We start from the raw sequence: 13078 nt of genomic DNA, 5'->3' as shown, positions 1-13078 counted from the left end.
TCTTACATGCATGTTGAATAGAAGAATACTTGGGGGTGATTTTAAACCACATGTTTATAGTTTATAGTGCTGATTTTATCAAAGGGGCCAATTTTGGAACACTTTGTTCATCTGAAACCTTTTCTGTTCATCCTCTTCCACGATTGTCATTAGATCCACAATAGTCCACAAAAAATATTTTAACTATACAATTAGGAATGATTTATGACATGTTTTGCCCTTAGCTTATTTGAATAAAATTACCAATGTTCCTTAGATCAAGTGGATAAGAAAAAATCCACAAGATCTATGGTGGTCAAGATCTATTCCTTTATCACTAGTTCCAAAATAATCATAATAATCAATTAATAATTTCTTGGGATTTAGTTGTTGTTGTTGTTGATAAAACAAATGTCTGCTCGAGCAACTACAACTGTATTACGCTTTGAATCTATGAGGAAAATCCAGATAAAGTCTGGTAGGGCGTGCATTGTGCTTGGAGATTAAATCAAGAACTGAACCTTTTTGGGGTATTTTTTATGCTTCTGAAACCATATCTTGCTTTTTAAACATGACTGATCCACTTCTACCATTCCTATTTATCATTGGATCTGCAATAATTCCAGCATGGACCGTCACCTCCACACCGTGGCCATTTATCCCAGACGTGGTCACATTACGGCGTGGATAGTTTGTCAGGCCGCTTGTCACTTCCTCTGCTTTTTCATCTGCAAGGTAAAAAGACAAAGACCACGGCGGTGGGAGGAGGATGATTTGAGGGGACATAGAGATTGTGTGAGTGTCAGACAAGGGTAAAATATGATATTTGTCGGCCTCCGGCAGTGTGGCTTCTATCTGCGCAACTTCATCAGTTGTGTGCATCTTCTTGACACCCGCCCTGAGGGCTGTTGGAAGGAGTGCAGCAATCCCCTCTGGAGGGGAAAGGTTACTCGCCAAGCACTCGTTCATCGTGCACCTGAAGGTTTCATTTTGTAGCTTCCTCATTCGGTTACTCAGCAGACTTACAAGAGGCGGTTACCACTCGATGACTCCAATCATTGTTGTTCACTTGTTAGTGATTAGCTTCGATGGGACACTTGACTTTTGAAACGCCCGTATGCAAATACAGTGGTACCTTGTCTTATGAGCGACCCAGCCCATGTGTTTTTCGAGATACGAGCCGTCACTCGTTTTGCTTTGACTTGCGAGCGAAATATTGAGATACGAGCGAGCTCAGCTCAACTCACTTGACAACAAGCAGCAGTTTGGCAGATAGAGAAACCATCCTTAAATAAAGAGGCTAACTGCTTGCTTCAAGCTATTTACTCTAAGCCGAAGTTTGTCAAACTGAACAGTAAACCAAGAGACATTAAACACATAGACTGTCAATATAACAATGCTCAGGTTATTCATCAAGCATTCGTTCACCGTGCGCCCGAAGATTTCATTCCGTAGCCCACTCGCGGTTATTCAGCGTAACGACTACCAAGATGTCATTGCCGCTCGAGGCCTCCAAGTCATTTAGCCAGCTCATTCGCTTCTTAGCGTTCAGCTTGAAGGTAACCGTTTCTTTTGAAAGGTTCGTATACAAATAGTTCAATTTCTGAAGTGACTGCCAAAGAAAATACAAGCTCATTTTAAAAAAAAAAAAAAAAAAAACTTTGAAATTGTGGAGAAAAAAAAAAAAGATCTAATTCATTCATTTTGTCTCATAACATATTTAGAGATCAACGACTGACTCTTCCCATGGAAACAATTGCAACTCGCTTCTGCTGGCTCGGCATTTCGTTTTAGCCGTAATTTCTAAAGGAAACTGAGGTTCAGGTCAGACGACGACGGGTGGCGAGCATGACCATTTCGGAAGGCCGTCAACATAGCTGACTTGACCCCCTCCATACTGCTGCTAATTCCAGCATTTAGACGTGCTACTCCTCTACTTAGCGCTGCTTTGTTAACAAGGAGTTTTTGCTTCAAAGGTGTCTGCAATCTTGAAAAAAAAAAAAAAAAAAAAGAGGCGCTAGCTGTTACAAAGCGCTTCTTCTAGAGACAGTGTTATTATTCATTGGACATATTCAAATGTGCGCTAGTGAGCTGAGCCGGGCTGTCTGTTGAGTTTTAAGGAGCTCATTAGAAGGCCGGCGGAGGGGACCAGCTGAGGACAGCCACCGCTTGGGCCTCGTCTCCGAGGAATACGAGAGACTCACTTCTCTGAAGTCTCTGGAGTTCAATTAAATGTGGATTAGTGGCTGGCCGCCGAGACAGCAGAAGCAGTAGAAGCAGCAGCAGCTATTCTAGCTGCACCATTAACACTCTCCTCCAGGCAAACACAATATTTATTCGCACGCATACTGATGTGCAAATCAATGTTGTTTTTGGACATAAAACAAAGATCATCAAGATGTTAAAAAGTTAGTGCAGCCTTGAGATATGAGTGACCCAACTTCAGAGTTTGTTGAGCTACTATATGACTATGTCACTAGCTGCTGGATCCAGTTGGTCTCTGCCTTGACCACTTGACCCTGATGCAAGCGAACTGTAACAGCAAGGAACTAAATTTTAAGAGGTTTTCGTTTAACAGATTTATGCAGATTTTTGTGGTTGTAGTTCGCATACTGGGAAGGGTTTCCACTATTTTGGTTGAATTATTTTCATGTACCCCACGTTTGCATAGCTAATGAATTGTCCCTTGTTCTGACAAAAAGGCTACCCCCGGGCACCAGCCGCAATAAGTCATCTTTCAGCGTCCTAAATAGCCGCCATTTTAGTACTAAAGGAATCTCTTTTTCATGGAGGCTGATCAATAAAAGACATTAATCGTCCTCCTTGGGCTGAAAGGTGAAAAATGAACTGGCGTGACCCCGTCGCTAGCCTCAGGTTGCTGAGGAATATGTTTTATTTCCTTTCTTTGTCCCATTTTAAAGCTGCCTTTTATTCAAATTTCTTCTTCTCTTTTCAGATTTTAGCGTACACGGAAGGTCTTCATGGCAAATGGCTGTTCACAGAGATCCGGGCCATCTTTTCTAGACGTTACCTCCTCCAGAACACCGCCCTGGAGATCTTCATGGCCAACAGAAGTAAGGCTGCAGCATCTCAATCAAATATGATACAGTGGTACCTTGACTTCCGAGTTGAATTTTTTCCGGGATCACGCTCATAACTCGCATCACTCCTATTGCAAATTAACTTTCCCTATTAAAATCAATGGAAATGCTATTAATCTGTTTCAGCCCCCACAACACGCCAACATTTTCTTTAAGTCTGTTTTTTAATAAGAAAAATACCACTCTGTTTTGTACTATATAAAACCATACAGTAATAGCATAAATATAACGAATGAACAGTTTTTTTTAATGCATACATTCATATAATACATTTGATGATAAAACACAAAGAAGTAAAAGTAAAAATAGTTATTTTTCACAGAGCATTAAAAAAATAGATATGCCCGTGAATATTGCTATATGCTCTGTTTGTGTTGTGCACTGTTTGTATTCAAATATTGTTGTTTAAGTCATTTAAAGGTTTATAACTACCCCAATGTCGATGCTAGTTTTGCTAGCTCGTTTATGGTGTTTTACATTATGTGTTAGCATTAAGCTATCGGACATTCCTGGGACAAAGTTATGTGGTTTGGTTAAATATATAATGTGTAATTCTCTTCATTTTATGTTTAGTTTTACAGTAAACTTCCACTGCGAGTGGCAATAAACGGCTTGAAGTAAGTTTACTTGGTTCTTTTGTGGACCTGTTCGCTATCTGCCAAACTGTACACGGCACGCTCAGGGAGGGCAGATTAGACATCATCTGCTTCTTTTTAGGAAAAAAAAAAAAAAGCTGACGCCGTAAGTCACATTTTTTTTCTTGCAACACAAAACAAAAAAATGAATAAATAAACCCAGCAACCTTGAAACACGTGTATTGGGGTGTTCACAAGCCAAGGTACCCACTGTATTCATTTGAACAGTGGAAACATTTAATAAAGACGAATATTGGATGAAATCTTGCTATAGCCGCCGTCATGTTCAACTTCCCTGACGCCGCCACCGTCAAGAAGGTGGTCTACAGTCTCCCCCGCGTGGGCCTCGGCACCAACTTTGGCCTCCCACAGACCAGGTTCGACGTACACCAATACACCAACTACATTGTTTGCTGGGTATTAAATCAATATTACCTCCAGTCTACAAGCACAAATTGGCCACACTATTTTTCATTTTATTTCCATTACAAAGCCACAAGTTTTGCTTGTGTTCTTTTTGCCAATCAGAAGTCAGAAGAAAGTAATTTCTAGAGAAGGCGGAGTAGTAACAATGAGAGAAAAAAGGGGATTTATGTGTGCACTGATAGAATAGTATCGATGTTATAGATTTTATTCTTTTATTCCTTTTCAAATTTTATTCCTGTTCAAAATTAAAAAAAATGTATGAACAACTTAAGAATGTGTATATCAAGTTTCTTGTAAACTGACACTCATGCCAAAAAAGGCTGTTTTTTTGTCATGTTTTTTTAAAGCAACACTACTAATAACTCTAATTTAAGTAATAGCAATATTTAAAAATAGAAGAAGAATAGTAACTTGTGTTAACTCAATGATTGAAAATGTCCTGTGAGCTGGTAGCATATATATTTTTTTACTTTTCAAATTCTCTTTTTTAATCAATTTAGAAATTAATTTATATTGCTTGTTTAAATCTTTAATCAAATTCATATTGTATATAATCACAATAATAATATGACTATTATTTACATAGTATACTATAATTATATTGTTCATAAGAACAATAGTAATAGTAACCTATTTTAAAATATTTTAATAAAACAGCACATTTTACACACACAAAAAAAAAATTCAATGCGTTTTTTTATGTTAACTTTTTTGCACAACAACATATTGTGCAGGAAAGAAGTGCAAGGATTGAAAACAGAAGTAATTAATACATTCACGCTGTGTAATTATTCAATGAATGAGAGTGCATCGAGTGATTGAGTGTGGTCATGGTAGTAGTAGTTGTGTGTGCGTGTTTGTGTGTGTGTGTGTGTGTGTATGCAGGTGTGTGTGTTCAGGTCCATTAATCAGGTTAGTTTGCAGACAGAGCAGGGTCACTTTGCCTCATTGACCTTAGACAGCAGCTCACATAGCCAACAATGCACATTCACATGTACAATATTTGTTCCATAATATTCTTTATCCAACCTACTGCGTTTTACCACATGCTTAACAGAATGCCAAAATGTATGTACAGCAGGGGAAAAGAATAAGCTTTAATATAGTTGATTGCTTGATTATAATATAGAAAAAAAGGCCTTGTGGTGGAATCAAGTTAATATTTTCACTTTTAAGAACCCTAATGACAGTAATCACCAGCCTGACAGTGATTTATTCCATCATTCCCCTTTGTTTTAATTGGATCAGGACTCATTTGTTTTTGTCCCACCACATGAAGTACTGCACACACAGTAGAGGTGTGTGTGTGTGTGTGTGTGTGTGTGTGTGTGTGTGCATGCAAGTGTTCGCCACAGTGTGCGCCTTCAGCCCAATTGAATGCATATTTTTCGTCTTAACTAGGGAAGCGCTACATATTTTTCACGTGATGGTAGTTGTGTCGCAAGAGTCAAATAAGAGTCCGAAGCCTGTTTTTTTCTTCTAGATGTGTTTTTTTTCTGTGCCGTGGAGAGCTAATATAACGAAAAATCGTAAGTGACTATTGTGCGACGCTATAGAGTGCCGTGAAAAAGTAGTGGCCCCCTTCTCAAATTATTATATTTTTGTAGTTTCCCCACTTTAATGCTTCAGATTATCAAACAATTTTAAATATCAGACAAATATAAGCTAAGTGAACTTAAAATGCTGTTTTTAAATGGTTATTTCGTTTATTAAGGTTACCTGGCCCTGTGTGAAAAGGTAATGGCCACCTTAACCTAATAACTGGTTGGCCCATCCTCAGCAGCAACAACTGAAATCAAGCGTTTTCTATAATTGGCAATGAGTCTTTCACATCTCTGTGGAGATATTTTGGCCCACTCTTCCTTAAAGAATTGTTGGCATTTAGCAAAAATGAAGGGTCATGCCACTGCATTTCAATCGGATTCAAGTCTGGACTTTGACGAGGCCACTCCAAAACCTTAATTTTGTTTCTTTAAGGCATTCAGAAGTTGACTTGCTGGTGTGTTTTGGATCATCATGCACCTTCTGCATAACCCAAATGTGCCTCAGCTTGAGGTCACAAACTGATGGCTGAACATCCTCCTTCAGGATTTTCTGGTAAAGAGCAGAATTCATAGTTCCATGGTTTTAGATCTTTTGTCTGACTTGAGTTTGTCTGGACAGATTCTGTTTAAGTTATTTCTTGATTGAACAGGTCTGGAGGTAATCAGGCTTGGGTGTGATCAGTGAAAATTAACCAAAATTGTGATTAGCCAAAATGAATTCATGATTTAACAAGGGGGGGTAATTACTTTTTCCACACACGGCCAGGTAACTTTGAATAGTTTTTTTCCCCTTAATAAATTAAATCATTCAACAACAGCATTTTAAGTTCATTTGGGTTATGTTTGTCTGATATTTACACTTGTTTGATGATCTTAAACATTAAAGTGGGGAAACGATGCAATAAATATAAGAATTTGAGAAGGGGGCCAATATTTTTTCATGGCATTGTAGCATATCATAGCAATCTGGGTATACCTCGTGACTATGCACCCCAGAGCAAGCTGCTTTGAGAAAAAGCCATAAAATCAGTACCGTGATCTCAACTTCTTCTTAACAGAATCATTCTCGGACTGGATATAGCACAGACAGATAATAGCTCGTCCTGAAGGAGATTTTTTTTTTTTTCCTTTGATCGGGTTGGAATTTGTCGAGCGACGAAACTGCCGTTAAGTGCAATAAAAGCGAGCTGATGAAGAAACCAGATGGCATGACATCGTGGCTTTACTTAACACGATTTTAACTTATTGTCTTGTCTTAGTGTGTGACACAGATTGTGCTCATAGAATGTGTTGGAATTTGTTGAGCGACAACACTGGCGTGATGATGATATAGATGTATTTTCTAGAATACGTTCAATTCTTGAGATATTTGAAGATAACACATTTTCTTCTTTGTTTGAATTCATTTAACAATAACACTGCCATTAACTACAATCAAAGTCTAATAAGTAAACAGCAAGAGTTGATGCCATGACACTATGGCCTTACTGTTCATAATATCGGCGTATTTTATATAAGAATGCGCCAAATACTTAAAATGTTTAATAGCACACGTCCCGAATTCTCTGTTAGCGTGCTCGTTTTTGGCATGATAATGAATTTCTATTTTCCTTTTCATTCCTACAACAACAATTCACTGGTTTTAGGCGTATCTCCCTGGCCACACCAAAGCAGCTTTTCAAGGCCTCCAACATGACTCACCGCTGGCAGCGTCGCGAGATCTCCAACTTCGAGTATCTCATCTTCCTCAACACCATCTCCGGTGAAGGCCCCTGTTTCGGCACGTTCCGGTCCTTCTTTTACCGGTCGTTCCGTCCTCATCTCCCTGTCTTCTGCCAGGCCGGACCTACAACGACCTGAACCAGTACCCTGTCTTCCCCTGGGTCATCACCAACTACGAAGTGGACCAACTTGACTTGACGCTGCCCAGCAACTTTAGAGACCTGTCCAAGGTACGACAAAGCAAATACCAGCTAGTGGTAAGGGGTTTATTACAGGTAGAGTTTTACTTGTATATGAAGATTCATTTTTTTAATCACGTTACATTATGTCCACTCTCTATCGAAATGATGATTTTTAGCTGTATTGATATATTCCGTGTTGTTTATACTGAACAGCTTTTCAAAAAAAGGGAGGAAAAAAAACACCTCCCTTTCATCAATTCATCCATTCTCCCATATATCTCCAAGCTGAAGGTTAAGGTGCCATTGAAAGCTTTAGCGATCGACACAAAATTTGCTCGGACATGTCTATCAGAACAGGACACACGAAAAGGTTTCAAGGATCCGTGGCCCAGATCGAACAGGAAGTCATCCATTCTGGTTTGAAGCATCCACTTTGGGGGAAATTCCAGGGCTCTTGCCTTAACAAACTCCCAATAGAGAATTTGCTCAAGTGGTAGACAGGTGTACAACACTAAAATGTGATGCTTGTTTTTGTTCTTTTTTGGTGTCTAATGCGGTTAGAGCATGGCATCAATCTTTGTTGACCAATTCGAAGATTAGCCATAAAAGTTGGGCCTGGGGGGGAAAAAAATCATTGCCAGTTTCACCGAAAGACGTGGAATTGGGCATATGTTTATCATAACAGAACACACGAAAAAGTCTCAAGGACCCGTGCCCAGAATTAAACAGGAAAGCTGCCATTTTGGTTGGAAGCAGCCCTTTTATACTTTGACGAACTCCTACGAGGGAATGCGGCCAAATAAGCCCACAGATGGGCAACGGTAAATTGAGGAGCTTTTTTTGGCCTAGCCATCTAAAATGGGGGGGGGGGGGCATCGTGTCAAATTTCTGTGATCATTTCAAGAATTTGCCCTCAAAAAACCCCAGAGAATTAGCCCCCCACCACCAATTTCACTGATCAACACAGAATTGGGTGGACATATCGCTCATAACAGGACAGGAATTTGAACAGGCAGTCAGCCATTTTAGTTTGAAGCAGCCATTTTGGGGCAAATTTCAGGGCTTGTTCTTTGACAAATTCCTACTAGGAATTTCGGCTAAATGATTCCCAATCAGAAGCAAGTATACTAAATAGATGGGCATAGACACACTGTATATAAAACATGTCGCACAATACAAGTCATATAAGAAACCACATATTCAATACTATCATTCTCTTGCCGGCCTGTCAGGCGCAGTGGACGCCTCGTCTCTTAGCGCTCGCCACAGTCCTCACTTTCAATCTGCTCCTCCGTGGAGAACTCTCTCTTTATCTACTTCAGCCTTCACCTCACTTACGGGAAGCCGCAAAATTCCTTTATGCGCGTCACGTTACCCGGCACACGCTTAAATGTGACAAACAACAGCACTGCACAGTACTAGATTGGAGTGGTAATAGATGTGTATACTGGTGTTTTATTCATGCCGTTGACATACATGTGGTATCAGTGTACAGTCGCTGGAGCGTGGCAGACTGCAGTGTGTGCAAAAGGCCAACAGAGCTCCCGTGCCCTCAATCAAGCCCCCTCCTCTCCTTCTTTGCACTAGCAATCATAATTGTTCTCTTTTGTGTTGCCGTTGTATTGTTGTTACTTTTCAAAGTTCATCCAGGTCTTGGTTTCTTCTCTGACTATTACTGCCAACATGGGATTCATAGGATTCTCATTGGTTATACTGAAACACAGACGTATGAAAAGAGAAGAAACTCAGATGTTGCTCAAATCTAATGTGATTTAATGCAAATTTACAACCAGTCCATCCGTACTTCCTTTCATTCTTCCATTTAGCTGTCTTGCATTCATCCTTCCATCCAGCTGCCTGTCCATCTGTTTATTGTCCATTTGTCCAGACATCCAACCAGCCGTCCATCCAGCTGTCTCTGTCCTGTCCATCCATTCATCTGTCTGTCCATCCATCAGTCTGTCTACTATCATCTATTGATACATCCATTCATCTGCCTCTCTGTCTATCCATCATTCGTCCATCTTTCCACCCATCCGTCCATCTACTATCATCTATTGATACATCATTCCTCTGCCTCGGTCAGTCCATCCATCATTTGTTCGTCCGTCCATCCATCCATCCATCAATCCATCCAACCATCTCCATTCATTGCAGAGTCAGAAGCCCTATGTTAAATCAGGTTTTAATACAATTGCACATTTAAATTCATCTAATCACAGCAATGTAAACTGAACATTGAAAATCCCATTGTTACGTATGTTTCTTTCCTGGTTTATAGGTGTTCGTTTAGTAAATCTAATAACAATGATAAAATATAGTACAGTGATTCTCGAAGTGTGGCACGCTGACTCAATCTAGTAGTGCGCAAAAGAATCAATGCCTAAGTAGAGTTCAGTTCTCTTGAAGTTTTAAATTCAATGCATTTGCATTTAATGTTTAAGAATTTTTTTTTTTAAACCTTAAATTTTTTATTTTTTTTTTCTTCTATGTGCACTATATTTTAATTGAATCATTAAGTGCAGTTTTCCCCCTATATTTAAATGCAGTACTAATGTTCAAACTGCATTACAGTATGGTGGCTTACAATAATATTAAAAGACCATTTTTAAAAATGAATTCTTTGGCCTACTACGCGACCGTACTACATTTATTTTTGGGACTTGGTGTAAAAAAAAAAAAAAAAGATGGAGAGCCACTGAAGACACTTAAGACCAGCCTGAGTGCCCTTTTTCTCAGTAGTTCCTCTCACCTCAGCATCTTTCTCAGTCTTCATACGTCACGTCGGCAGCAGTCTTGTCCAGAAAACGAATCGTGTGACAGGGGCTCCGGCCATGACATTGAGAAGCCAAAGTGGCGTGAACGCGTACGTTGGCGCGTCACACACTGTCATCGTCCGCCGGCGCAAAAGAGGCCACACGCAATTTATGTTCGGCCCGCTGTGACCCCGGGGGGCTTTCTTATCATAAACTCTAACCTCCAGCTGACATCAAACGCCGTCTGCACCCCCACCCCCAAGATAACGTTGTAGTCTCGATAAGCACTCGCTGGAACCGGCTTCATGTGTTTTTTTCTGGGTTGTTTTATTTATTTATTTATTTTTTTGTGACGACATTGTAACAGGAGTAGCGAGGCGTTATCGAGCGCAGCCCTGTGCTATAACGGACCCCTCGTTGCAGCATAGGCTAATGGCGTATTGATTTTGAACCATGCGTGGCCCATATGTTTATCCCCCAGGCGCCTCCCCTACAAGCATTTTCACAGTTGCAACAGCTGCAATATAAATAAACACAAGACCTTTACTGATTTATGGCTTAAATCACTTGGGATGCCCAAATTATCAGCCAGCCGTTTTACTTCATCACTCATTAACTGAAACACAAACATTTTAATAATAATAATAATAATAATTAATAATGTGAAAATTCTTCCTCAGTCATTCAGAAGAGCCCCCTTGAAAGTGGAAAAGAAACCTCACCGATTAACACCATATTGAGTGGCCATGTCTATGATAAGAAGACCCATGAAAGAGTCTAAAGAAGTCACGAAGTCAGCTATTTGGATTTGCAGCAGCCATTTTGCCTGAAAATTCCGGGACTTGTACTTCGACAATTTCCTAGCAGGGAAAGTGCCCGAATGAGCCCCAATTGGAAATTGGTATACTAGACAGATGGATGACGCTGGAGCAAAGCATCAAAGTTTGCTGATCGTTTTTAGGATTCATCATATAAAAGGAAACTAATGTCCCGCCTTCACAAGGTCCTATCTCGCTCAAACTTGTAATGTATGATCAGAAAAAAATACCTTTATATGTTGTTTCTGCTCCATTCTTTCATGGCAAACAGACAGGCGAACTCTTTCCAGAGCGGAACACATAGGAAAAAAAAATTGCGGGGTAAAATGTATTTAAGAATATTTAGAAAATATTAATAATATAAGAGTATTTAGGATTCGAGTATTATTGTAAAATTATGTTTATACAATTATGTAATTTAAATGTTTTCACATAGAATATCATTTGTGACTTAATTATTCAATTAAAATATTGCAGAAAGCAAACTATTTTAATCATTTATTTCATATTGTCGCTGTTGAGCGGAAATCTCTGTCTTTTCGCTCATTTTCTGTTATTTTTACTCATTACTAACCAATTTAAAATATTCAAAATAGCTTGAAAACAAACTTATTAACGCTCAACTGTCTGAGAAGTGTTGGCCTCATCCCTCACTCTGCGAGAGCTGTGCAGCATTTTGTCACCTTAAGGTTCAAAGTCAATTTCTTTTTTAGAAAAAAGCGTAAAAGTGGTAAAATAATAAATTAGCATTTTTTTTTAGCGTATTAAATTGGCGAATGAACATGAATTCGGGTAGGTGCTGTGGTGTGTTAGTGCACTTCGTTATATGATAGCAGTATGAGGTCAGTGGGCCACAAAATTGCCCCTGTGCTGCATTTTGGACACCACTGGAAATCGTTGTTTTTGTTGTTGTTTTTTTCTTTTAATTACTTGAGCTAATTCTTTGCGGATTAATCTGAGAAGAATTTGCAGATGTTTATCTCATTAAGGCTCCAGCATGTTAGCATCCGTTTGCTAGCGCTCTGGTCTAATTAGAAGTGTGCTATTGGCTCGTTTATCTGAACTTCTCGTCTTGGTCATGGTGACATATTGAGCCAATTTGTAGCTTGCGGAATGTGTTCTCCGCCCATCGCGAAGCACTTCGCTGCTGTACGTACTGTAACCGCTGCACCAGAGCCCACGCCCCCCCACCCCCGCTATAATTTACGGCATTAACGACATCGGGCCGGCCTGTGCACATGCAGTCGTGCGATGTCACCGTGGCACTTTCACTATTTTTTATTTTATATGCCTCCTTCAAGCCTTTTCTTTTTTTTAATGAGTCTGCTGTTATTAGGGTTATAAATCAGAGCAATGGCTGTGATGTATAATTCACCATGTGTACTCACCCCTTACCCCGGCGGACCCCCACCCCCGAGGAAGCCACAGTGTATCACTGTCAACTCGGAGCTGCAGAGCACTGGCGTGGCACTCTGTAAATCCACACAAACACACACACTCAGACACATTTTATATCAATTTGTATTGTTGCCTGCATTGAACAGTCGCTATACAAATATCCTTTACTGTTGTTGTCTGATCAAAAAGTAGCTAATAGGAATGTGAATCGCAGAGTAACTCACAATACAGTACTATAACGATATGTAAAAGTATACTTTTCTCCTTATAATGTTACCGTAAAAATATAGTCTGATGAAAACTGTTATGTCCAGTTAGCATTTTTTATTTATTTTTTTTCATTGACAGTGATGATGGCATAGTTGGTCTCTATCAGACAGCAACTACATCGATATTTGACGCTGGTGTATCGATACTGTATTGGAACAATACGACAATATATCGCAAGATTGACATTTGGTCCCACCCCTAGTATATGAATCTGTAAGGAAGACGACGTTTCTATTTTAACTAGCAA

At 39.6% G+C, this 13078-nt stretch overlaps 1 protein-coding gene across 9 annotated transcripts in view; it reads left to right on the top strand.

The window, feature by feature from the left end:
• Positions 1 to 13078, top strand: part of lrba (LPS-responsive vesicle trafficking, beach and anchor containing) — a 266996-nt gene that overhangs the window by 178308 nt on the left and 75610 nt on the right. For all 9 annotated transcript variants that reach the window (XM_061770952.1, XM_061770951.1, XM_061770956.1 and 6 more), the window contains 4 exons: positions 2936 to 3053; positions 3990 to 4092; positions 7332 to 7447; positions 7525 to 7637. In XM_061770952.1, coding sequence (XP_061626936.1) covers positions 2936 to 3053; positions 3990 to 4092; positions 7332 to 7447; positions 7525 to 7637 — 450 coding nt within the window. The remainder of the gene's footprint in view (positions 1 to 2935; positions 3054 to 3989; positions 4093 to 7331; positions 7448 to 7524; positions 7638 to 13078) is intronic.

Source organism: Phyllopteryx taeniolatus, chromosome 4 (genome assembly GCF_024500385.1).
Source record: "Phyllopteryx taeniolatus isolate TA_2022b chromosome 4, UOR_Ptae_1.2, whole genome shotgun sequence".
Taxonomy (NCBI): Eukaryota; Metazoa; Chordata; class Actinopteri; order Syngnathiformes; family Syngnathidae; genus Phyllopteryx; species Phyllopteryx taeniolatus.
Note: the sequence above shows the minus strand (reverse complement) of the source record. Positions and strands in the feature narration are given on the sequence as shown.